This window comes from Chelonia mydas, chromosome 7 (genome assembly GCF_015237465.2).
Source record: "Chelonia mydas isolate rCheMyd1 chromosome 7, rCheMyd1.pri.v2, whole genome shotgun sequence".
Lineage (NCBI taxonomy): Eukaryota > Metazoa > Chordata > Testudines > Cheloniidae > Chelonia > Chelonia mydas.
This window is the reverse complement of record NC_057853.1, coordinates 92936744-92964431: the sequence shown is the minus strand read 5'-3', so window position 1 is coordinate 92964431 and position 27688 is coordinate 92936744. Positions and strand designations below refer to the sequence as shown.

General features: G+C 43.0%; 1 protein-coding gene across 4 annotated transcripts in view; it reads left to right on the top strand.

Annotated features, from left to right (window-relative positions):
- BTAF1 (B-TFIID TATA-box binding protein associated factor 1) overlaps positions 1 to 27688 on the top strand; it is a 97435-nt gene that overhangs the window by 49790 nt on the left and 19957 nt on the right. For all 4 annotated transcript variants that reach the window (XR_006292053.1, XR_005226330.2, XM_037905783.2 and 1 more), the window contains exons 25-30: positions 5681 to 5829; positions 17645 to 17797; positions 26163 to 26284; positions 26372 to 26539; positions 26757 to 26834; positions 26918 to 27047. Coding sequence is in view for 2 of the 4 variants with exons in the window: in XM_037905783.2 (XP_037761711.1) it covers positions 5681 to 5829; positions 17645 to 17797; positions 26163 to 26284; positions 26372 to 26539; positions 26757 to 26834; positions 26918 to 27047 (800 nt within the window). In the remaining 2 variants the exon portion in view is untranslated. The remainder of the gene's footprint in view (positions 1 to 5680; positions 5830 to 17644; positions 17798 to 26162; positions 26285 to 26371; positions 26540 to 26756; positions 26835 to 26917; positions 27048 to 27688) is intronic.

Genomic DNA, 27688 nt, shown 5'->3' with positions numbered 1-27688 from the left:
CTTACTCCTGCGCTGCCGCTGGCTGCAGCACTGCTTTCAGAGCCGGGCAGCTGGAGGGCAGTGGCTCCTAGCCAGGAGCCCAGCTCTGAAGGCAAAGCCACCACTAGCAGCAGCACAGAAGTAAGGATGGCATTGTAGGGAATTGTCACTCTTACTTCTGTAATGCTGCTGGTGGGGCATTGCTTTCAGAGCTAGGCACCTGGCCAATAGCCACTGCTCTCTGGCTGCCTAGCTCTGAAGGCAGCACAGAAAGAAGGGTGGCAATACCACGACCCCCCTAAAATCCTTGCGGACCACCCCAACCCCACCGCAACTCCCTTTTCGGTCAGGACTCCCACTTTGAGAAATGCTGGTCTCCCCTGTGAAATCTGTACAGTATAGGGTAAAAGCACACACAAGACCAGATTTCCTGGTCCATGATGCATTTTTCATGGCCATGAAAAATTTGGTAGGGCCCTAGTCATGGGTACGGTACTAGTCAATGTTTTCATTATTTGACTTGAATAATGGAGTAGACAGTATGCTTATAAAAATTTGTGGATGACCCCAAGGTGTAGGGGAGGGGGTTGCTAGCACTTTGGAGGACAGTATTGATGAATTAGTCTGAAATAATCAAGAAGAAACTCAGTAAAGACAAGTGCAATGTGTACTACATTTGAGGAAAAATCAAATGCACAACTACAAATGGGGAATAACTGCCTTGGTGGTAGTACTACGGAAAAGGACATGGGGGGTATAGTGCATCACAAATTGAATATGAGCCAGCAGTGTGATGCAGTTATGAAAAAGACACTCCAGAATGGCATTAGCATTAACATGAGTGTCAGTCATAAGACATTGGAGGTAATTGTCTGCTCTACTCGGCACTGGAGAGGCCTCCAACACAGCGCTTGAGCTAGTTCTGGGTACCACATTTTAGGAAAGGTGAGGGTAAATTGGAGAGAATCTGGAGGAGAGCAATAAAAATGATTTAGAGAATCTCAACTTACAAGGAAAATTTTAAAAACTGGGCCTGTTTAGTCTTGAGAAAAGAAGACGGAGGGAATGGGGACCAGGGACCTGATAAGTCTTCAAATACGCTAAGGGCAATTTTAAAGAGAAACAGTGATCTGTTGTTCTCCATGTCCACTGAAGATAGGACAATAAGTAATCAGCTTAAACTGCAGGAAGGGAGATTTAGGTTAGATATTAGGAAAAACTTTATCAGGATGGTAGCACTGGAATAGGCTTCCAAAGGCAGTTATGGAATCTCCATCATTTGGAGGTTTCTAAGAACAGGCTGAACAAACTCCTGTCTGGGATAGTCTAGTTTTACTTGGGTCGTGCCTCAGTGCAGTGGGCTGGACTAGATGAGCTCTCAAGGTTTCTTCCAGCCCTACATATACATGATTCTGCGTTTTTGTTTTGCCAGCAGCTGTCTACTTTGACAACTGGCTTCTCTGGGGCTGGTCCCTTGTAGAGGTTCAGTCTGCAGGCTTTAAGGCTCTGGTCCTGTTCTGCTCTTTGAGGCTGAATTTAGAATTGTCTGTCTTGATGCCAGTCCAGTGCATCAAGTTTATAGAGATTACTCTTGATTCCAGAACCACCAGAGCTTTCTTGCCATCAGATTCAGCAACCTAATCTTGGACATTCAGAGGAGTCCTCAAACTATAGGTTGGATCTGCCTGTAAGCTGTTAGGTTACATTTGTTATGTCCCACAAATGATGGGGGTTGATTTGCAATATCTCCAAGCCTAGCTCAGGACAGTCTACGAACCCAACAAACACAGCTTGGCCAAGAGGGTGTGTCTATTCTGCAGAAGATTCTCAACTCCCTCAGTGGAAGGATCCCGGCAAAATCTGTCTGGGACCCCATTTATGTGCCTTTTCTCTTTGTCAGAAAGCCTGCACCATCTTGGGATTCAACTTTGTCCCAGATGCTCTGATGAAACCATTCTTCAAGCCCATGGTGAGCTGCTCTCTGCTTCATTTATCTTTCAAGCCCTCCTGCTTAGTAGCAATCACCTTGGCTAGGAGAGTTGAGGAATTGGGCGCCCTTATGGCTGATCCACCTTACACAGTTTTCTGCCGGGACAAAGTGACGTTTCATCAACACCCTCGTTTCCTACCCTAGATCTTTTCATACAGCCATATTTAATCAGAATATTCGGTTGCTATTCTACCCTAAACCTCACAGTTCTAGGAAAGAAACTGATCTTCACATCCTGGATGTTAGAAGAACTGTAGGCGTCTATCTCCACAGTACCAAAGCCTCCCCTAGGCTCTTTGTTTCTATATATCTGCTCAAAGACTGTCTAAATGGGTTTTGGGCTGTATTCTGTCATGCTATGAAGCTTCTGCATGGCACCCTTCTTCTAGGGTGACTGCCCACTGTACTAGGGAACAGTTTCCCTCTATGGCTCTGCTTAAAAACTGCTACTGTTTTAGACATCTGTAAGGCCACCCCCTGATTTTTCCAAGCACTAGGCAAATGCAGCCTTTGGGATGGCTGTCTTCCAATTGGTACTAGACCCTGCCAGCTCCTAACTCAGTAGTCTGGGCACTGCTAGGGAGTCACCTGAAGTGGCTCACCCATAGGGACCACTACTCAAAGGAGAGGTTACTCACCTGTACACAAACTGGAGTTCTTTGAGGTGCTTTGTCCCTATGGGTGCTCCACTAGCTGCTCTCCTTCCCCTCTGCTTTTGAGTCCTGGTCTCTCACCAAGTTGCATGGTAGAGAATGAACTGGAGCAGCAGCGGGTCTGCCCTTCCCTACGTATCCTCAGACCAGAGCACAAGGAGATGTAGAGCAGAGGTGCAAACCCATGGATTCTGCTGTTGAAAATCTCTGATCAAAGGCATGTGGGCATGCATGCATGTATCAATTGGAGCATCCATAGCGACAAAACATCTCAAAGAATTCCAGTTACTGTGTAGGTAAGTAATCTCTCCTTTCGTTGGTAATATCAGAGCTTAGAAAAAGCCCAAACTATTCTGAGCCTTTTTAAAGAAAATAGTTCTAATCTAACCAAAGCAAATGACCTCCTAACTGAACAGAGAAGGCAGGTAACTATTTTTGGCAGGTAACTATTTTTGTCTTCATTTTAAAGATTGAAATGATTGTATGAACCATCTTGAAGACTGGTAGAAACTTCTCAGAACCAAAGAAAGCTTCACTTTCAAATGACTGAAAATAAACAAATTATCTTGATTTAATTGCATGTGAAGTAACAGAACAAATGAGCCAACAGTGATTTCTGGATCTGAAGCAGAAGGGAAACCTTTAGCCTGTATCCAGTAGAATGAGCTATTACTTCACTAGTTTCAAGCAGAATGCAAAATCTTACAAAATTGGTAGTGTGTTTGTGACCACCCACCTTATTTTTCTGCTTGACATTTTTCTCCTTTTATGGTGTCAGTAATTTCCATATTTTGAGTTACTCAGCACTTAGTCTGAGTAATGATATGCACTATCACAGTCTGCAGTATCTGCTACAGGACATGAAGATTTCTGGCAATAGCAGTATGCTGGTGCTTATCACTGTAATGGTACATTAAATCTTTGGATTGTGCAGTTTTCAGTGTCGGAGGACCTATTTAGTCCTATTGTGTGTCCAGCCTAGAATTTTTTTGTGCTACTTCAGTTAAACTTTTAAAAAATATTATGGGGGTGTCACAAGCAACTCTGTAGTGTAGGACATGTTAAAATTTGCCTTTTCAGGGGGCTAAAATCCCTCTGTTTGGTCTCCAGTTATCTTAGTTGTTGCAAAATTGAATTTTCTAGTTAATTTTTTAGGAAAAAGTTTACTAACTTTTGGAAGTTTGTCATTGTGTTCAGATTTCTTTGCATTTCTCTAGCTAAACAGCCATGTCACCTACCCAGGGGAGCCTCAGTGCACCAGTGCCTCTGTGTAGAAATTCTGATTCCTGGATGCTGCTGCCTGATGTGCTGGTGATTATAAGGCAGTATGGAGGAATGCTTTTAAGTACTGATGCCTTGATCAAAAGTATCTAGGCTACATCTGTACAGCTGCAGATCGCCATTCAGTCCCTCACATCAACTTAAACTCTCACCTGTTACCACCTTTCCCCATCAGCTCTTCTGGTGCACCATGCAGCAATGCCAGGGAGAGCCAAAGGGGTTGAGAAAGTATGTGGGGACTAAGCTGACATAGGAGGAGCTGATAGATACTACATTCTGATGAACCGTAACCAGTTTGTTGGAGCTCTCTTCCACCCCACTTGTTTGCCATCTACCTCATGCACACCCCACACATGACCTAGCCCTCTGCCGCTCTGCGTCCACTTTACTCTTCTCTCTTGCGTTGCATCCGTGCCCTCATACCACCCTGCTTCCCACAGTTTGCTCCCAAATATTTTTCCCATACATCACTAGCTCCACTCCGCTATCCACATTCCCCGCCATGCCTCCCTCCGATATAAACATTTAGGTTTTATTTATTTATATATTTGTTAAAAGCTGTATATGTAGGGAAGCATAGTGATGGGAGGGAGACCAGGCTTGTGGTGGTGACTGGGGATATAGATGGACACAACTAGCAACTTTCTGCCTCTTTTATGGTTTATACCTCATCTAAACCTTGCAATTCACAACTATAATTTAGCTTTCTCCTCCATATCTCTCTGATCCATTAGTCATAATTCATATGCCTCCTCAACAGAAAATGTGCAATCTTAATTCCAATCACATAAATATTGCAAAAACAAACTCTATCACCTAAATAATAGTATTAATGCTACAAACAGTTATTTTCCAAGATGAATACTAGTTCTACTTTCAAAAGCAGAGCATTCTGTCCATTAACAATCTAGGAAAATTATCAGCTAAAAATCTACATCGTGTACACAAACACTCCACTTCAGTATTTTTCAGATAATTCGTAAAGATCCAATTTCTAACCCTCTATGCCAGGGGTGGGCAAACTTTTTGGCCCAAGGGCCACATCGGGGTTTCAAAACTATATGGAGGGCTGGGTAGGGAAGGTTGTGCCTCCCCAAACAGCCTGGCCCCCACCCCCTGACTGCCTGGCCTCAGAATCCCCGACCCATCCAAACCCTCCCGGGAACCCCACCCCCTATCCAGCCCCCCCTTCTTCCTGTCCCCTGACTGCCCCGACCCTTATCCACACCCCCGCCCCTTGACAGGCCCCCCAAGATTCCCACGCCTATCCAGCCCCCCGTTCCCTGACCACACCCCGAACCTCCATCCCATCCAACTGCTCCCTGTCCCCTGACTGCCCCCCGCCCCCTTACCATGCCAGAGCCAGCCACGCTGCCCAGCAAGAGCTCCCCCCCGTCCCGGAGATGTGTAGTCTACGTCAATCTACATTTGACTTCTTAAAATGTCAACATGATTTCTGTTTAGTTTGAACTTTAATTTTGAAAACTCCTTTGGCGAGATGAAGCCTCTGTTTTGTTTTCAGTGTTCCTTTCAAAGAATTGCAGCATTTCTAGGAGGGTCATCCTTAAATAACTAGTTGATATATGCATTTCTGAAATTGTCTCCCCCGATATATTTGTATAAAATTCTACTCCTGTTGACTTAATGATGCAAATATTTTGCTGATGTACAGAATATGATTGAAGTTTTGACTACTAATCACAAGTACAAAATATACCATTTGTGGTGTAAAGCAGGTACTGAACCGGTTAAAATATTTCCTTAATAACAAATACAGCTGTAATGGAACAGCTAGATGTTGGTATTGTTCCATATATTGTCCTTCTAGTGGTCCCAGTTTTGGGTCGAATGAGTGATCAGACGGACAGTGTACGTTTCATGGCTACTCAGTGCTTTGCAACACTAATTAGACTAATGCCCCTTGAGGTAAGTTGGAGTTATGTTTGAATACGTGTGTGTTCTTTGTCCTCTTATTGTTCACTAGCCATAAGGAACCAACTTAGCCCTCACATAGGTTCAGTTCAGATAGAAGTCACTAGGAGGGGCACCTGTGTGTATATAAGGCAAAAATGAGATACTAGTAATGAAAATAAACAAAATTCTAGTGAATGGTATACATTGTCCTTTATCCCTAGCTGACCTCTCTGAAAAATCTAAATGAAGATCAAGTACAGTTTTAAATATATTGCAGACACCTTAAGAAGTAACCAGTTTTTCTTCAAGTGCATGCTCATGTTGATTCCATTCTAGGCTTGTGTGTGCCCACATGCACAGTTGTCAGACTTTTGCCTTAGTGGTATGCATAGGATCGGCTGTGGTGCCCCCTTGAGTGCCCTGTTCATGCGTCAGTATATTAGGCACTGCTGACCCTATGTCCTCTCAGTTCCTTCTTACCGCCCGTGATGGTTGGTTGGAGCACCTTGTCTTGCAAATTGCAAGAGCATTAACAGTTCTTTACAGTCTTTGTTTATCTCAGGGTTCTCAAATTTCATTGCACTGCAACCCCCTTCTGACAACAAAAATTACTGCACGACCCCAGGAGGAGGGACTGAAGCCTGAGGCCCACTACCTAGGCAAAGGGCCTGTAACCTGATCCCCACAGCCCAGAATTGAAGCCCTCAGACTTCGGCTTTGGCTCTGTGTGATGGGGCTCGGGCTTGGGCCCCAGCAAGTCTAAGACCAGCCCTGGCAACCCCATTAAAACGGGGTCGCAACCCATATTAGGATCCTAACCCGCAGTTTGAGAACCACTGGTTTATCTTTTTTGTATAAATAGTTTGTAGGTATAAACCTTCAAACCATGCTCGTCAAGCAGTAGGCTGATGCCTAAGAGTGACACCCCCCACAGCTGTTTTAAGTGTTTGGCGGAATCCCATCGAAAGGACAGGTGTTGAATCTGTAAAAACTTTCTACCTAGAACTCAAAAGGAGCGGGGTGTCCGCTTGAGGGCCCTCCTGTTGGAGGCTGCGCTTCGTCCTGCATCGGAGCCCTCCCACTTGGATACCACGCTGGCACTTCAGGGCAGAGTGCTCCTTCTGGCACCATTCCCCCTCGCTGGTGCCTAAGAAATGGCAAAAGAATAAGCCCCCCAGCACTGGAAGGGAAAGGGGCCCTGGGCAAATGACCTGTGTCAGGCCATGTGCCCTCCCTGGGGCTTCATTGGTGTACCATAGAGGTCTGGACCCCCCCCCCCCACCCCCCCGCCCCCCAAAGCCTAGCCAGAGATCCAACTCCAGAGAGCAGTAGGGGACCCTGGTCTCTCCCAGAGCCCTCAATGCCCGAAGCAGCCCCAGTAGCTAAAGAACAAATAGGCTGACTGGCACTGCAGATGCTGCATCAGGTGACAGACTCGTCTAAGACCCTGACATCTAGGGGCAAGCTGATCATGGTACTGCCTCATAGGGCAGTGGAACACCCTCTGTCACTGGACCGCAGGCTCAGATCTCCATCTCCACGGCCTCGGACCCTGGCACAGTATCCTAGCTCTCTGACCAGAAGGCCCAGGTCCTCAACGCACTCTTCCTCTACGAGACATGAGACACTGGAGTTGCAGCGCCGGTCCCCATACCACTGGAACAACGAGCTTCCCATCAAAGATCGCCGCAACCTAGGTCACCTTCACCCAGATGGTCTCGCAGACGTTGGTCCCAGCGAGGCCGGGGCCACTCCTTGTCATGACAGCAATCCCCTTCCCCCCGGTATCGGTTGTCAGGCAGGTGGTGGTCCTCGCCCTTGCCTTGCCGGTTGCCAACCAGAATCAGTTGGCAGACTCAGGCCTTGATGGCTCCGCCCTGATCACCAGAAGGGCAATGGTCCAAGTCAAACCAGGAGTTCAGCCCCTTGCCACTGACGCGTGAGACTGGTGTGGACCTCGTGGCAGCAGGGACAGTGGCCCACTCAATGGCTGTACTGGAACCCGTGCGAATGTGCTACTGATGCCGGTCCCATTTTCCCACCAGTCCTCCTGGGCCACCTTGGACAAACCAGCCCCGGCACCATCAGCACTGGAGTTGGAACGCAGTACCGAATCCAATCCGGGGAAGCACACTGAACTCCAGCACCTAAGGAGCCATCCCCAGAGAGGGTGGGGGGAACCTGCTCCTCCATAGGTGGTGCAGTCGTTGTCACCGGACAAAGTGGTGGCGGGTTCCTCCCAAACAGGCAGTCCTCCTGATGACTTCAGGGAGCACCAGGCCCTCCTTACAAGGGTGGCTACTAATTTGAACATACAAATTGAGGAGGTGTCAGGCAACCTCTTTAACATTATATCCTCCTCCACCGTAGCCTGGGTTGCACTGCCCATCCACCCAGGGGTCCTTAAAATTGCAAAATCCTTTTGCAAACCTCCACCTCCATTCCGCCACCTTTGAAGTTGGTGGAAAAGAAGTATTACATCCCTGAAGAAGGGTTTGAATATCTGTATCCATACCCTCTAGCAACATCACTAGTTGTCTGCTGTTAATGAAAGGGCCAGGAAGGGCCAAGTCGGTGTCACGCCAAAAAAAAGATGCCAAGAGACTGGACTTATTTGACAGATTTATTCAATGGCAAGCCTGAAATTTCAGATGTCTAACCACCAGGCCCTATTAGGCAGATACAATTTTAACCTGTGAGATTCCCTTAACAAATTCAAATAGGCCCTCCCACAAGATCGAGCCCGGGAGTTCACTGCTTCGATGGACGAGAGCACAGTGGTGGCAAGGGGGCCCCTCCAAATGGCCTGGGATGCTACTGACTCAGTGGCTAGGATGGTCGCCTCCATGGTGACCGTGAGGTGCCATTCCTGGTTGCAGTCGTCCAGGTTGTCCCAGCAGATGCAGGCCACTATTCAGGACCTCCTGTTTGAAGGGGTGTGGCTCTTCTCCAAGCTCACAGACTTAAGTCTCCATGGTCTTAGACTCCTGGGCCACCGTCTGCTCCTTGGGCCTTCACACTCCTCAGCAGACCAGGAAGCTGTTACGCCCTCTGCCTCCTCCACCCCTGCAGTCTAGGCCCTGGGGAACTCCCCAGTTGGGTTCCTGCAAGAGGAAGGACAGAGACCAAGGGATCTAAGCAGCAACACCCATCATCTTCCCACTAGTCTGCTCAGTCTGACTCCCCCCGCGCCAGAACCAAGGAGGCCAGAAGCAGTCATTTTGTGGGTGCACCCGAGCACAAAGCAGATAGCCTCTTGCTACAAGAGGTCCCTCCATCCAGAAGTGGTCAGCTTCATCTTCCACAAGTGGGGAACTCCCAGGTGGGCCTGTTTGCATCCAGACAGAACAAGAAATGCCATGTTTTTCTGCTCAATTCTGGGGATCGACAGAGGCTCCCTTTCAGATGCTTTTCTGCTCCTGTGGTCGGGAGCTCTGTTTTACGCCTTCCCCCCAGTACCATTAATTCAGAGTCTTCATGAAGATCAAGCAGGACAGGGCAAAGGTAATCCTCATAGTGCCAGCTGGGCCACGCCAGCACTGGTTTGGCTTGTTCCTGAACCTCTCCCTGGCCATTCCGTTGCAGCTACTGCTCAGGCCAGACCTCCTATCCTAGAACCATGGCAGTCTCCCGCATGGTTAAATGCTCAGGAGCAGCAGTGCTCGGTCGATGTCCAACAGGTCAGTAGGCAGTAGAAAGCTGTCCACCAGAGCAACCTACCTGGCCAAATGGAAGCGGTTCGCCTGTTGGACCTCGCACAAAGGCGTTCAGCCTGAGTGAGCCTCACTGCAGTTAATCCTGGACTACCTTCTGCATCTCAGTCTCCAAGATCTGTCCCTTTCATCTGTCAAGGACCACTTGGCGGCTAGCTCTGCTTTCTATCCGCTGCTCAAGGGAAGGTCTGTTTTCGCCCAGGACATGACTGCCAGGTTCCTCGAGGGCCTTGAGTGCCTCTACCCGCATGTCAGGGATCCCGTTCCTCCATGGGACCTGAATCTGATGCTGTAACGGCTCACAAGACCCCATTTTTGAGCCTCTGGCTTCCTGCTCTCTCCTTCTCCTTTCCTGGTTACAGTAACATCTGCCCACCCAGTCTCTGAGATTAGGGAGCTCACCTCATCGCTGCCCTAAATGGTCTTTTACAAAGACAAGCTCCAGCTGACTCCACACCCTGCTTTCCTGCCCAAGGTGGTCTCTCCGTTTCATATGGGCCAGGACAGTTACTTACCTGGCTCTTTTTTCTTCTAAAGCCGCATAAGTCGGAGGAAGAGCGTAGGCTGCATTCCCTAGACGTCAGGAGGGAGTTGTCCTTCATTGAAAGCACCAAGCCATTCTGTAAGTGGATGCAATTCGTCTCAGTGGCTGATAGGATGATGAAAGGTCGCCCAGTGTCTGCTCAAAGAATTTCTTTGTGGATCACCACCTGCATTCACTGCTGCTACGATCAGGCAAAAGTGCCACTCCTGGCAATTGTAACTGCCCACTCGACCAGGGTGCAGGCCTCTTTGGCAGCTTTTCTGGCCCAAGTCCCTATCCAGGACATCTATAGGGCAGCTACCTGATCGTCCCTCCATACATTCAAGTCCCACCATGCACTTACCCAGCAGGCCTGGGACAAAGCGGGCTTTGGTAGAGCAGTATTACAAGCTGCTAAACTGTGAACTCTGTGCCCACCTTCAAGGATACTGCTTGTGAGTCACCTAGAATGGAATCGACATGAGCAAGCACTCGAAGAAAAAACTGTTACCTACCTTTTCGTAACTGTCGTTCTTCAAGATGTGTTGCTCATGTCCATTCCATTACCCGCCCTCCTACCGCTCTGTCAGAGTTGCTGGCAAGAAGGAACTGAGAGGGTGTAGGGTTGGCCGCACCCAATATACCAATGCATGAGCACAGCTCTCAAGGGGGCGCTGCAGCTGACCCTACAGATATGGCTAAGTCAAAAGTCTCTGACAACTGTGCACATGGGTGCGCACACACCTAGAATGGAATGGACATGAGCAGCACATCTCAAAGGACAACAGTTACAAAAGGTAGGTAATCGTTTTATCTGATCTTGATTTTTTTAATTATCAACACCATTAAATCTTTTTATTTCTGTATATTTTAGGGTTTTCCCTAGTGTTGTAGGCTAGAAAATGCTATGTTTGTGAGAAACTTATTTTTTTCAACAGTAGATGGTAATAAAACACAATTTTCAAAATTCACTTACACTGGATTTTCACCAGTGATGTATGAATCACTGAATTGCAGTCTTTTGAGAATTGTCAACAAGATTTAGTTTAATTAAAGGTATTACCTTTTTCTGATTTGGGAAGGCTTTCCCTCTGAATTAGATGAATCACTCTGTAATATTAATGCAACACATAAGCACTATGAAGAATTTGTCTCCTGATGTGCAAGACTGCCCAAAAGCACATCCCTAGGGAATGTTGGACACCAAATGTACCTGGGCTTTCAGAACAAATAAGCCAACAATATAAGAGATATTCAGAACTGTTTGACTTAAGATCCCTTCAGTGAAGAAACCGTTGGGCTTGGGGAAAAGCTTATGAAAGAGGTTGGAAAGGAGTGATGTGATCACTGGACAGAGCCGATCAAAACAACAAATGTGGTTTCTCCTGCCTTGAGGGAACTCTCACTTGACTACTTCTGCCTCTTTAACTACTGCCCCATCCTTCACCTCTAAACTCCCTGAGCAGGCAGTAGTCTGGTCCTGCCCTTTTAAAATTCTTTAACCCTTTGCTACTTGGCTTTTAGGCTTTCTGTTCCACAAAGGCTGTCTTCACTAAAGTTTTAGTAGTGACCTTCTCTTGGCAGAGGCCCTCCCCCGGTGTTCCTATCTGTTGTCTTTGACACTATAGTGTCCATCACTCTCTTGCTCCACGTTTCCTTTTCCTTGTTCTTCTGGAGTACTGTATTTTCTTGGTGATTCTGTATTCCTAGCCATTCATTTGCATTTCCTTTAGGGTTCAGCCACCTTTTGATGTTCCCCAGGGCCCTGTACTTGGTACTCTCCTTCTCTTCCTCTGAACTGTTTGTTTGTGAACTTCTAAGAAAAAAATCACTGTTACCGTTAATGCTGATGTATAAACTACCTTTATTTTTTAATTTTTTCCTTTCATTTTAAAGGAAGTACAGAAATTTGAGTAATCACAAATTGGTACAAATGAGCAAAATTCATTCCAATCTCACGTTGAAGTAGGACTCTCATACTAGTGGAATAATCCACTCACACAATGGACTTAGAAAAAGCATGGGGGGAATGGTTCATTGGATGAAATTTAATGAATATGCAGTACAAGGATGTAAGGTTAGACAATTGTATCAGTTGCATGTATTCATATTAAATATTCAGTGTAAAGGTTATAAATAAGTAAAACAGAATTCTTCATTAATAAATTAAATGTCTAGATAATTCATGAAGAATAATATCTGAGCCTTTGGACAATTATCTGTTCCAGTTAGAAAAATCTTTTGAAGAAACTATCTGAACTGCTTTAATTCTACAGACATGTTCTGTGGAATTTGACTAAATGTAAACATTAATTTTTTGGATATTGGCAAATCTCATTCTAAAATATGTTTAAAGGAAGATCTTTAATAAAAAACTAAAGCTACAACATTTTAATTCTAAAAAATAGAGACTTGAGCGCCCTTGCTAGCTGTTTTAATAACTAGATAAATAGTTTGGACTGACGTTATTTAGTTATTTTTGCTCAAGTTTGTTTCGAAACACTTGGGATGAGCACAGCAAAGCTGTGCTCGGCGGTGGAACTAGAATTAAAAGCTAGCCCTTCTATAAGGCACTTCAAGTTTTTATATAAAAACTTGATTAAAGACAATATTTTTTTGAAGGATATATGCATTCAGACTAGAATTGAATGTTTTCCCCCGAAAGATTTAGAGAGACTTTTACTTCTAATTTGTTTTAAATATAAAACCCAGGAAACTGAGATGGCTTTTTCTAATATCTGTGTTAAATGATGGTTTGCCATCCAGTCATTAAGTAGGAAAAGAGAATGCATAAACCGTGGGGGTGGGGGAAGGAGACTAAGGACCGTGTGCTGGCATAGGTTCTTGAACCCAGCAACTCCCATCTCAGCACTTAATTCCTTCTTGATTTCCTTTTTCAAACAAATATTAACTAAAATATTGCAAGAGTTTGAATTAATTTATTATAACTTCTGTGAACACTTACTGGTGCAGCATGGTAGCATGAAATAATTGAACAAACAGGAAAAACTGGATTCTAGCAGGAACTTGAAAAAAAAAAATTTGCTCCTTATTTGTAACGGTGGAGCAGACCAAATAGAACCCCTCTTGGGTTTTGGCATGATTTAATCTATCTGGGAGGAGACTATCACAGAAGCTGAAGAAGTAGAGCTCTGGCACCTCTGTGGACCTTTACCTTCTCAGTTTGAGATCCAGCTGGGGCGGAAGCCTGGGCAAGCATGCCTATCCAACAGAACAGTTTTGCCTGTCTCTTCAACCTAGTACCCCTCTATGGTGCTATAAGTTGTAACAACCAATCTGCTCGTGCTGGTGATATCTGATTCCCTATATTTCCTCCCAATAAATACATGCATCCTATTCACAATTACATTGGCAAGAAAAGTGATTCTTGACCAGGAGTACGTGTACCCCCATGGTACACGGTGTTCTTCCAGGGGGTACAGAAACACCTCTAGATAGTTGCCTAGTTTTACAACAGGCTACATAAAGAGCACTGGCAAAGTCAGTACAAACTAAAATTTCAGATGACTTGTTTATACTTCTCTATATATTATACACTGAAATGTAAGTACAATATTTATATTCCAACTGATTTATTTTATAATTATATGGTAAATACGAGAAAGTAAGCAATTTTTCAGTAATAGTGGGCTGTGACACTTTTTTGTATTTTTGTCTGTTTTTGTAAGCAAGTATTTTTTACGTGAGATGAAACTTGGGGTATGCAAGACAAATCAGACTCCAGAAAGAGGTACAATAGTCTAGAAAGGTTGAGAACCACTGGACAAGAAGACTGAAATCTCTCTTAGAAGATGCACCTTAATGTGCCTTCCACACAAGGGCAAGGTTGTTCTTCTACTCTAGTCTTTTCTTTCATATTTTACAGGAGATTACTCTTCCTTTGTTTGGACCTCAGCTGAAAGAGAAGTTGCTACACATACCAGAAGTGGAAAAAAGCTGTTAATATTTAACTCAGAACTGATGAATTCAGGGTTATATCTCTTTTCTTTCCATTCTAAATGACTGTACTTAAAAGCATCTAAATCCTGCATAACTAGGTGGATCAGTTACTGCCTCATTGACGCATATGCGGCTGCAGACTGGTTATGGAAGGAATCAGGGCCCAGTAGATTGGTGGCCTGCTGGGTAGAAAGGTCAACAACCACCAACAGAAGAAATAAGCAAAGGTGCTCCTGAGTAATCCATCAGCACATTTTGTAAACGCCTTACAAGATGGCCCTTTAATCCTCAGCAGCAGTATACTTTTATCAGGACAGTGGTCCAGGCATTCGGACCAATGAGCGGAAAGGAAAAATTAGTATCCCAAATGTATGTTTGGAGGAGATGTCAGGATTGCTACCTATTTTCTTTCTTCAATTTTTCTTTTCCTCCCAGTGCATCCAATCAGAGTTAAATTCTTGGATTTCTGTGATGGCCCATTCTCAGCTCTAGTTATATAGTTACTGCTGTTGAATAAGGCCTTGAGCTGAATAAGTATTTGAATTCATCTATTAATAGCACTTCAGTGTTGCAATATAGCTTTGGAAGTACTTATTTTGCGTGAGGGACGAAGGGGCATATCAAAGTCTTGGGCAAGTGTGAATTGTCTCCAGTGTATTCTAGATATGAGGGCAACCCAAATGTCTCCAATTAGGAGGTGAGGTCCTAGAAAGGAAAATTGGGTAACAGACGTTTCATTTTGTATTCTAAACAAAGGTTAAAAATAAAGTAAGATATGTCTGTCTGTGTACTCTTCTTCCCCCCCCCCCCCCCCCCCCCCCCCGCCTGTGAAATAATCCACTTCTGGAGTTCAGACTTGTCCTGCTGCATAGAAATATTGGCAGTGCCTTCTATCAAGCTTCTAGGGCTCCTCTGTTTCAGGCAGCCATAATGCCAACCTGCAGCTTATTTTTTAGGAGGAATCAAGGGGACATGACAGTGATTAGCAAAGGGTTTTATGATGTGGTTTTTGTGTGTGTTTTTATGTATTTGTGAATGGGGTATTAGAACAGTCTTCATTTCAAAGATGGAAAATCCCTTGTTTTCAGGATTCAGAGTAACAGCCGTGTTAATCTGTATTCACAAAAAGAAAAGGAGTACTTGTGGCACCTTAGAGACTAACCAATTTATTTGAGCATAAGCTTTCGTGAGCTACAGCTCACTTTTCCATAGTACGCATCCGATGAAGTGAGCTATAGCTCACGAAAGCTTATGCTCAGATAAATTGGTTAGTCTCTAAGGTGCCACAAGTACTCCCTTTTCTTTTTGTTTTCAGGAGTTAGTGCTGGAAATGAATTATTTGAGTGTTTCTTTTATCACAACCATTTGGTTTCAGTTTAGATTTGTTTGTCTCTGGCAAACAACTTAATATTTTTGTAATATAAGATAATGTATCCATTGTGCAGACTCTTGTGCATTGTCTTCAGGCTTTTAGAACATTTCCAAAATGTGAGGCTCTTTATTCAGTTGCTGAATGAGTAAAAGAGTTATGAACAAACATGGGATTTCTGATGTATGTTGGCTCCTAATCAACCAAAACAGGAAACCTATTTTTTAAAGTGGTTGTGAGATTGAATTTGGAAGTTGATAATTCAGTGTGCACAGTTCTTATATTTCTCTGATCACTTAATTTCAATATATTCATTCTAGTGAGCCATGAAAATATAAGACTAGAAAACTATGCTTGGAAGAGAGGATACAGAGTAAACAATTCATTACTGTCTTGTACATCTTCATGATAAACGGTTTTGCTATAAGTTGACGCAGGACTTTCATTTCTCTTTTTTAAATGTAAAATTTAAAAAGGTGGTTGAATGGGTACTGTATTTAAAAAATCAAAATAAAGTTGCATGCTCTGATTGGAGCACTAAAACAATCTGAAAACTGGGTTGCTTGTGCCTTTCCTTTATTAGATAACACTAGCAAGTGGTTGGTACAAGACTTTGGAGCCCCAATATGGGGCAGCTAGTCAGAAGAGGAATCTCAAAGCATTTTATAGGTGACACAGACATGGCACTGACCATAGTAAGCTCAATAGGCCAGATTTTTAAAGGTATTTAAGATGTCTGACTCTCCTGCCACCTACAGCCACAGTGCACACAGACGGATTCCCACATTCAGGGAGGTCCACTGAGTTCACTCTGCCCCCAGGTTTGGTGCTATGGGGCTGCCCACCCAGCACTGAATCTATCCAGGAAGTGTTGACTGACGACTGTGGAGGGAAGTATACTCCTCGGTGAGAGAGGGGTTCCATTCTGTCCAGTGCAACTGTAGTCATTACTACCTTCTTCTTTTCCCTACACACAACAAAATGAGGGCGCAGACAGGAAGCTGCCAAACTATGGGCTGGGACTGGCTTCATGTTCTTTGATTCAACATTTCCCTATCCACTGCTATTCCTGTTGCACTCAGCAGTGAGTGCAACTGAAGCTTGTGCAGAAGCCCCAACCACCACTTTTTGCAGACCCACCATCCTTGAAAGCTCTGAAGAAGGGAATTGTTCTCTGGACTTATCCTGAGGTGAAGTTTAACCAATACGCCGAGCCCTCTGCTCAGTAGTATGCCAGACAATTTCCTCCAGAAGACTGAGACACTTAGTGGAGGCAGTGACATCTACCCTAACCCTCTATGAGGCAAAGAAACAAAGTTTCTCTACCCTCCATATAAGCACAGGCAGAGATTGATGTTTGCTTCCCGTTTCACGTAGATATTAGGGCATTAATCTCCGAATCCAGGTGAAACCTGATGTAAAACCTGCCTTTCCTAAGGCTATGTGTAAGTTTCATAGGCTGCCAAAAAAAGTCCTTTGATTCATTGTGGACTGCTCATCCAGAGCCTGCAGTTTGCAAGCAATTGGTCCATCACAACTGTCATGAAGCCAGGAGGCTTTCACCCCTTCACTGAATTCATACCTTCAACCTAAAACCTCCTCTCGACATACGTCTCTGATTCACCATAGGTTCTCAATGTTTTCAATTCTCTGCTTTTGCCTTTTGGCCTAAGAACAGCAACTGAGAGTCTTATCAAAGGTCCTGATAATGGTTTGTTGTAGTACTCTCTCACACCCCTCTAACAGTTGGAATCTTACCTTTCTACTTAGTTCTCATTTTAGGTTATAGTTTAGAATTTGAGTACTCTTGGGGAAGTTATCTACTACTTTTTGGGGGTTGGTTGTAGCTTAAGAAGAAAAGGTGTCAGTTTTTTATCAGTCGACTGGTGAAGCTACCTTAAGTAAAGGCGGAACAATCCAGCTTCTGCATAATTTTACAGGTAGGACCGGTGTTCCTCTTTTGTGTACAAAAGTTTATAGTGGAATTTTCCTTTGGTGAATGTTCAGGGTATGTTCTGTTTTTGTCAATTCTGCAACTTTGGATGAACTAGCCTATCGGGGATCAAGCAAGTGACTTTTTTTCCAAGTGTGTGATAAAAGAAGCCTTTGGGAATATGCAATTGAAAAAATACCTTGCGAAAATGCTAAATGCTTATTAAAAACTCTTCTGGCAAATGTGAGATTCTAGTTTGCATTTGCTCACTTTCTATATAAGAAATGACTCCTTTTGTACAAGGTTACTATATTTTTTAATCATTTCAGGCTGGCATTCCAGATCCACCAAACATGTCTGAAGAATTAATCCAACTGAAAGCCAAAGAGCGCCATTTTCTGGAGCAACTATTGGATGGAAAAAAATTGGAAAACTATAAAATTCCGGTCCCAATCAAAGCAGAGCTCAGAAAATATCAGCAGGTAAAAGCTTCTCCTTTTACTTTACAAGAAAAGCATGATGACTTATAGTGCATAATTGTAACACATTCTGTACACTAAAACTCGGACAGTAAACTGACAGACTTTCAGGGTTGGTAATTTCCCAGAAGAAACTAGTTTAGGACAAGGCATTAGTAAATACTGTTTTCAACCCATTTTAATCAGAAACTGGGAAGAATATAACTATTAGAATAAACTAATGACAATTACTGAAAAATATATAGTAACTTGATAGTTTTGCGGTAATATGATCTAATTTTAATTAAAGGTGATAAAATGAAAAAGAGCCTCAACTTAAAGCTGTATGCTATTGCCTTGGATACTTCAAACAAAAACTGAAACTTCTGAATCTGGGAATTCCCCTTCTTTGTTTAGCAATTAAAATATGTTTAGTGCAAACAGACGGATTCCCACATTCAGAAGTTGCAGTTTCTGTTCGAGGGGAAACTACCAAATTAACTGTCCAGTCCAGTACTTTCTCTTCAGTTGGCTGGCTGGAGTGCAACTGAACTCAGTGAATATAGTGACTCAAGTAAAATATTTCAGCATGAGCAAAGGTGGAAGAACACTTGACCCAATTCATGGCTAATTTTGAGAAAGTTCATGAAGATGGCAGAGTCTTGCATTCAGAAATTGCAAAGACAAAGTGAGTTGGAAGGCAGATTGTATGAGAAATATTTTGCAAAATGCAGTGGAAAGAACAAAAACACCAGAACGATTGGCTTTGGCTACACGGATGTGAGTATTAGAATCCGACTCTGAGGATGAAGGTACTGACAATGCTGCATTGCCATTGATAAGTGCATCAAAAGAAAGTCAGATCCAGATTGGCCAAATAAAACCAAGAAGAAGTTTTTAACAAAAACAACTCCAGAACTGAAGCAAAAGATAGACTTGAAAATTGCAGATTTTTTTTTTTATGGCTATAATATTACTTTGTCTGTTGAGCATCCAAATTTTCAAGCAATGATCAGCTGCATAAGGCCAGACTACAAAGTACTCAATTGAAAGCAGGTGAACGTTAGACATAGTTACTGGTGACTTATTCGTTGTATGCTTCTACCCTTTATATGAAAAGCAGTCACATTAATACAGGATGGCTGGAGTAATGTGCACAATGACCCAGGGAACTGTGTGCAGATAGGGAAAACTGAGGCTTATGTGTCAGTGGTTGATACTGGAAGTAATAAGACTTGAATGTACTGTGCTACGCTAGCAAGAAATGCCAAAGGCATTAGCAAATGAACTGTATGGCTATGGTGTTAAGAGCTACCTGGCAGACAATGAGAAAAAGATGCAATATGTGAGAAGTGATTTGGAACAAGATGATGACACTTTAGTTTTGTATGGATGTACGTCACATTGGCTAAATCTACTTGGACAAGATCTTGCACAAAGTATGTTGATTAAACATTTTGTAGGTTTACAGAAGTATTTTCATAATCGCAATCAGCCTGAAGCCTTGTTAAAAAGAATGCCAAGGGCATATAAACATCCAAATTCCTGGTGACGCTCAAAGAAACAGTCAAATAACATGCCTGGAAGTACACGTTAAAATATGGCTGCATTCTGTCAGGATTGAGAGTGATCATTAGTAGGGCCCTACCAAATTCACGGTCCATTTTGGTAAATTTCACGGTTAAAGTATTTTAAAAATATTGAATTTCATAGTTTCAGATATTTAAATCTTAAATTTCATGGTGTTGTAACAAAGCATGAATATATATTAAAAAACCTAAACATATAAAGCCTTTAAATCGGCATTTCTCAAACTGGAGGATCCTGATCCAAAAGGGAGTTGCAAGGCTATTGTAGGCAGTATTGCCACCCTTACTTCTGCACTGCCTTCAGAGCTTGACAGTGGAGAGCGGTGGCTGCTGGCCAGGTGCACTGCTCTAAAGGCAGTGCCACCACCAGTGCTAGCGCAGAAGTAAAGGTGGCAATATCATACCATGCCACCTTTACTTCTGTGCTGCTGGTGGCAGCAGCACAGCCTTCAGGGCTGGGCACCTGGCTAGTAGCTGCCGCTCTCCAGCCAGCCAGCTCTGAAAGGAAGCGCAGAAATAAGGGTGCCCCCCCCATAGCCTTGCAACCCCCCTTTTGGGTCTTGACCCCCCAGTTTTGAGTATAGGGTAAAAGTACACAAGTGCAGATTTCACCGTGGAGACCAGATTTCACAGTCCATGACACACTTTTCACGGCCGTGAGTTTGGTGTAGGGCCCTAATCATCAGGCAGAACTTGAAGATAGAATGATCAATATAACTAATAATCAAGGGATTTACCAAGAAGCAAAGAACTCAATAAGTCAGTTGAAACTAGTTGCTGTTGCATGCAGTGTGTGATTTGATCTACTGATAAATGAAGATCTTGCACTAGACAAAGCAAAAGGTACAATTAGTCCTGTGCACATGTTGGCCAACTAAAGAAACTGTCAGCTGAGCAAGAAGGAATTGCAAGGCAGTGGTTATTCAGCAAAAATCCTGACTTTCTCCCATATTTACTTACAATTAAAGTAGAAGAAGCTCCATGTCTAAAGTCAGTTTTCATCCACGATCAAAGAAAAAGTTTCCCCTCTAACATTATGGGAAAATATCTGAAGAATTCTGACATTCCATCTGACTTCATTGAACTTAAAATGCAGTTTCATCTGTGTCCAGCAAATTCAGCAAGCATAGAATTAATCTTTTAAAACTGGGATACATCCATTCAAAACTGAGGAATAAGCTCAGTGTATCACTACATAAAAGTTGTTCGATTACAGAATGCCCAAATGGACCTGGACTGATAGTCTGGACCTCTGCGTGCTTCTGATTGCATAATGCTTCAAGCCTAGAACTCTGCATTACTGTTGTTTCATATAATATGATGATTTTGACTTTTGTTTCAATATTATTGAAACCTGAAATGAGTCATGACATATATAATTCCTTGAGAAAATACCAAACCAAAACCTATATAAACATTCCAACGTTTAGTATTGTAATTACATATTAGTATTATGTCCACTGCAGTTTTACTTTTTATTTTCACAACCCTAAATTGATCTCTGAATCTGTTATGTAACCACAATTTGAATATGTAACTAAAACTAAGTGTAATGTGGTGTACGTTATTGAAATAGTTTTTTAAAATCCCTTGAACTGGGACTATTTGTTTTTCTTGAACAAGTTAAAAACAAACAAACAAACATAACTTTACCTGGTATTTACCAGACGTGGTTTTTACCAGGTCATCCCTGCTTTCCATTCTCTGTAATTTTGAAGCAAGAATGGTGGTTAATTTCATCTGAACACCGTGTGCAATAAAATATCCAAAAGATACAAGGAAGGGAGAATTATGGCATATGAACATAAAAATATCTTTGTAGATCCTAATATTTCCCACAGTCCCTGACTAATGGGCTATGCCTTGGTTTGTGTGAATATCAGAGACCGTTCAGCATTGTTACTAGGCAACCACTGGGTTTGATTATGCTCCTCCCTTTCACTCACCAGAAGTTCTCACTTAGTGGTTCCCTCTCTCGGGCTCTTTTTAAAAATAAGTAAATTGTTGTGCAATAACTTTTTTACCCCTCTCTGAGGAGGTCTTGTCCTGAGGAATATGGAAACTGAGGCATTTGTTCCTCTGGGCTCTTCAGTGCAGCATGGTATCTCCTTTCCATGTGCTCCCCAATCATGATGAAGCAGCATAAGAAGTAGTGAGTGAAGTCTCAAAAGATGCTTTTGTTTTGTAAGGCAGCATTCCCAGTCAGCAGATAGGATGAACTATCCATACCCATTCACAGCCCCCATCCCTCACTCCACCAGGATATGCCCCCTGTCACTCGAGAAGCCTTTACACACCACAAACAGGTTGTGGATCAGAGGGACTAGTAGTCTCAAACAAATTTGCGAAGGAACAGAGCAGATCACTCCTCTCCCTCCCATCCTCTCCCCGCACGGAAAGTATTTCTGATAGCCCCCTCAGCACCCTAGAGAGACAGCCCCAACTACCAGACTGTTTGTTTGAAAACCAGGGTCCCCCTGCATGTTCTCAAATGGTCCAAACTCCCTAGGCAAGGAATCAGTTGTCGTCTTCAGTCCATCTGGCATCTCCTGTGCACACAAGGACTGAAATGGGCAAGAAAAAGCCTATGAGCCATAACTGTTCCCACTCCTGATTCCAGTTCCTCCACTTGAAAACTGACTGTGAACAGCCATCACAAGTGAAAAAGGAAGATTTCCCACCCCCCAACCCTTGACAATATAAGACATACTGCACAAGACAGTGGTGGCTCTGATTTGAAATCCAGCCAAAAAAAAAAAGACAGCAAAAAATCTAATGGGTAAATATCTGTTTTCAAAATAGAAGTTGAAAACAACCCCCTACTCTCTGTCCTGGGGAAAATCATGAAAAAGGCAAATGTCCTGTGGGAAAGAGACCACAGAATGTTTTATAGTTTAGGAGCCTAAGGAAAACCACAAGTCTTGCCTAAAATCACACTGGCAGTAGCCCCCACTTTACCAAACATGAGCCTGTCTGAAGAGGATTTTTTTCCAAAAATTCAGATGATAAAAGTTTAGGTTTCTCTAAGAGAGACTACAAATCTTCCACATTCTGCAAAGCCCTTTGCTACCACCTGTTTTGCCTGGGCTCTCCTGTCATGTTTAACTGATCTGACAGCTGCAGACCCCAACAAAGCCAAGGAATTCCTGTCAGTGTTAAAGAAAAACTTGCATTCTGTTTCTTTCATAGCTGACTTATCTAAGGATTCCATAGGGTTTGCTGCTAGGGTCATGACCTTTAATTCAGACCACAGCAGTGGCTATGACTCTGGATAGCAGACAACCATTCAAAGAAATACTGTTTCTCAAATGGACAAATCTTCAAATTGTCTTATGCTTTACGAACGCTCTCCCCTCCACCAATTATGGGGTTATAGGAACTCTGAAAGTAAGTAGAAACAAATTTTCTGGATTTAAGAGTAATGAATCTGGTAATTCTCAGGTACTGGCTTCAACTGCAAAGAGACTTCCTACTAGTACAATCAGAAAAGCCTTCATGGTGGATTTTTAACAACCGAGGAGGAAATAGAAGCCCAAAATTCCACTCCACAGTAGTACAGATACTATTCTGGATGAAGAATCCTTGCATTGATTGCTACAGCCCACAAAAAGGGGGACATTAAAGAAGAAAGACTACCTGATTAGCCATTTGACTCATAACTCAAATAGTTCTGAAATCAGGAGGTCTGTTTTTATTTTCTATGAGGGAAATATGTGCATAGTTAGTTACAAAGTTGATTTAGTATTAGAACTTGTTACTAAATCATTAGTGTTCCACAATTTTAAGAAAAACTCTTCGACCAGGTCTACGCTACAGAACTATATCGATATAACTGTATTTTGCAAATATTGACAAGTGAAATATGCATTTGAAAATGCTATCAGAGGTTTGAAAAAATCCACACCCATGAGCGACGCAGTTATATTGACCTAACACCTCATGTAGATGGTGCTATGTCAACGGAAGAGCTTTTCCCTTCGACATAGCTTACTGCTTCTTGGGGAGATGGATTAACTATGCCAACAGGAAAAGCTCTCCTGTTGGCGTAGTAACATCTTCACAAAAGCGCTACAGGGGTGCTATAGCACTGTACTTGAAGACAAGCCCTTCTAGTGAGTGGAACAAGGGGCATGGCTAGAGATGCGAGGTCTGGAAAAACCCAGAAACTTTCAGTGGGGAAAAGAACTTTTTTTTTTTTAACCCCCCCCCCCCCCCCCCCGATGTTTGGTATGAAAAAAAAAATTGGAAGTGCTGGGAAAAATTGAAAAGAAACTTCTGCGCAAATATTATATATCTGTAACCCCCTGGAACATATTATAGCCCCCCAAATTGCTGCCATTTGTACTAAAGAACAACTGAGTATAGGGGCCCTTTCTTGTGACTTACTGCCTGCCTGTCTATGCTGACTTCCGTCCTGGACGTGGAGTTTGGTGTGGACACAGTGTGAGCATGAGGGGGAAGCAGCTGCTACCCTGAAGCTGCTGTCCTCCTGACTGTCCCTGATGAGCAGCCCACTCATTCCAGAGACGACATCTCAGTGGACTGGAAGGTTTACACACACTGTCGTGTAGGGGACCTAACAGTCTGTAGCCTGCCTGCATAGTCGCTAGGCTAGAGAGCAAGAGGCCTATGCATCCAGGGCCTTGGAGGAGGCTCTTGAGGGGCAGGAATGGATTCTGCCTCCACTTCCTGACCCGGAGTTCTGCAGGAGGAACCAAATGCACGCAGCATGGAGGAGCTCTTTTTCTTCTCCCTCAGCAAAAATGATATGACTATGGAAGCATTTCCACACTGAAAGTCATTCAGACGAAAAGGGATCTGTATTTGCAAATACTGCCAAGTGAAATATGCATTTTCAAATGCTATGAGAATGGCCAAACACATTCTTGCATGTAAAATGTCCTGCAGACATTTAAAAAAGCCTTCATGACTGGCAATGAAGGTCAAGAAGAAGAGATGACACTGACAGTGGTTGCACTTGCAACAATCCTCCTCAATCCAGAAGTCCTTCTGCTTCTGACACACCACCGTCTGAAATTGTTGTACACTCAAGTTCAGCTCTTCAGTCATCAAGAAAATAACATGCATTTCAGCCAGTTATATCCAAAAGACCCTCAACAATGACTTCATTAATAGACAAGGTGATGCTTGAATGGCAACAAAAAATTGACCAAACTCTTTCAAGGGTGATATGTTTCTGGCTCGCCACTCTGAGTCACGGAAACGATTTATTGGCAGGAACCATTTAAACTATTAAGACCATCATGAAAGTCACCCAGCAGACATTCTTTCAGCAAGACTCTTCTACAGTCAGAATATGAACGTTTTTAATACAAACTCTGAGGGGAAAAAAAAAAAAAAGAATCAATGAAGCACTTTGTCTGGCAGTACTTGCAGATGTGTGGACAGATGCATGGGGGGGAAAGAAATCCTAAACTGTATAACACCTCAACCAGTTTTTTTTTTGGCTAACGTGAAAGATGTTGAGAAGTGTGTTTCAGTTAGTGCAAATCTTCAATTTTAAAAGTACATGAAGATCATAACAAAAGTTCAGGCCAGAAGTTGTGAATCTTTCAGACAGATTCTGATTAGAGAAGTCACAAGAAAAATCTCTATTCTAGCATTTCCAAGATATTAGTAACTAAACTGTTTAGCCAGCTATGAACAAGTATAATATAATTTTGCTTAAATTATGACACTTTTTAGTAGTGTGTTATCCTTTATAGAGTCTGGTGTTTACTATAAAGTTTAGAGATATGCTGAGACTTACCATTTGTCCTTAATATTGTGTTAACATAATGAATATGTAAAGGGGATGCTCAGTGGAGACTCTCTCATCCCCATAAGCTTGGTGGCGGCAGCAGCAGAAGCATCACCCTCAAATCCCCCACCCCACCAAATCCAGGCAGGGTAGTTAATGGTAGTGGGAGCCCAGGCCAGCTTTCAGGCTCCCTTTCCCCCCCAGTTGCAAACTGAAGAAAGGGGGCAGGGGTGAAGAGATGGTGAAGTCCAGGAGGGAGTCATATAGCAGGTGTCCAAGGGACACTTTTATGCGGTGGTGGGGAGGGGAAAGGGGACCAGCAGAGTCAGCGAGTTGGGGTTTGTCTGTGGTGCCATATATTTATATGCAATTAAGGCTGAATTTTCAATCTGTCACATGCATGGCGTGGGGGAGGTTTAGAAACCAGAAGATGTGGGTTTTTTTTTGTTGTTTGGGTTTTTTTAGAATCCCATGATTTTGGGGAGTTCTGACTCATTTTGAATCTTGGGCTTGGTGGTAATAAATATCAAAACAAACAAAGGGCAGAGGCCATCAGGCATGGTTTTGGGGAGAGGTTACACTCGAAGAAAAATTGAGTAACATATTTCAGTTTTCTTCCCTCTGCATATTTTAATAGCCAAGCAGTTGTACGTTACATAGTGAAGACTGCAAAGGGACACTGACTAGGATTTTTGTGAGTTTGTCTTTGCAAGTGTTCTGCTAATCCATTTACCAGCACCCAAGGAGCATTTTTTTTTCCCTTTTCTGTAAGGCTGTTAATGAGATGGTGGGCTGAAGTGGATACATTTGTGGGCAGTCCTTCGGGGCTGTGGATGGGGGGTGTTAATTATGGGATAGGCACCCAGAGCCATGCATGGACACCTGTAGTAGTAGTTTAAAAGTTTGATGAAATCAGGCAGGAGTTTGACAGTGCATGGCATATCCATCACAAAAGCGTTTTGAAGAAAAGATTGATTGCTCTAATCAAAACACCTGACTTTTTACATCTTTTGTCTCCTGCACTTTCTCCTTTTTAAAGGATGGTGTCAATTGGCTGGCATTTCTCAATAAGTACAAACTTCATGGAATTCTTTGTGATGATATGGGTTTAGGAAAAACATTGCAGTCCATTTGTATTCTTGCAGGAGATCATTGCCTCAGGTAAGCTGCTGTTCTATCATGCACTTTGAGGATTTTTTTTAAGATACTAAAAGTAACATTGCGTTCTTAATGTTTGATACTCTAAAGGGCTCAAGAATATGCAAGAACTAAACTGGTAGACAGTGTTCCTCTTCCATCCTTGGTGGTTTGTCCTCCAACGCTTACAGGTCATTGGGTGGATGAAGTGAGTAAATTTTGCTCCAAAGAGTATCTCAATCCTTTGCACTATACCGGACCTCCCACTGAAAGAGCAAGGTAAGCAGTACATTGCAGAAAAAATATTTTGACTTGAAAATATATTCTCTGTCTGATTAAGATAAATTTCAAAATTCTTTGTATATGGCTGAAAAAATAACTTCGCTTTTTATGCAGACAGTAAATCGTAGAATGTTTACACTACTTTTGTGGGTGGAAATGAAGACCTATTTATTTATATTTGCCCTGAACACTGTTTCTCTCTATTTGTTTTAAGATTGCAACACCAGGTGAAAAAGCACAATCTCATAGTAGCTTCATATGATGTTGTGCGAAATGACATTGATTTCTTCAGGTAAGAATTAATGTTTGTCTTCTTGCTTTCTTGTTTTATTCATATTTTAAAAATATTAAATAAGACTTCCTTTTATTTCCTAGAAATATTAAGTTTAACTACTGTATTCTTGATGAAGGCCATGTAATCAAAAATGGAAAAACAAAATTGTCAAAAGCAGTAAAGCAGTTGACTGCCAATTATAGGATCATTCTTTCTGGGACACCAATCCAGGTAATTGCTACACACTCTATTTCAAGAGGGTGGGAGTGGAAGAGGCAAAGGGAAATTATTTTTGCAGTTACTTTGCTGTCCTCATTATCTTAGCTGTCCTGTTCAGCATATAGCTTACTGCTCTCCTGAGCATCTGAGGCTCGCGCCATTTCACATATGGAAAAACCCAAAGTGGTGTGGGGACTCTGAAGTACTCCCACTCCATTTTTTTCCAAACTGTTTCAAAGTGGTGTGGTTTTCCACCTTTATGGAACCCAGGGGTTCCATTCCAAAAACTCATGGCACATGATGTTCATATCAACTCGAAATCCCTCACATTTTGAGTCCCATTCTGCTATATAAGACCTCTCTCCTTGGGATGTCTGCCTCGCATTGAGTTGAGGCTGCCAAAGACCCTAGTGTACTGCCATACACTCTCTCTCTGCTGCTGTCCAGAGGGCATGGTTTGATTGATGCCTGGAGGTGTCGGAAAATCCAGTAATCAATTACAAAGTGCACATTCTGAAGTCACTTTTGGTCCTGGCCTGTGAAGGTACCATTGGGGCCTTCCCCTTACCTAATCCTTGATTTCATCCCCACCCAACTGTCAATCTCCCAGATACACAAAACAGCTATAGGATCATAATTGGTGTCGAGAGCTT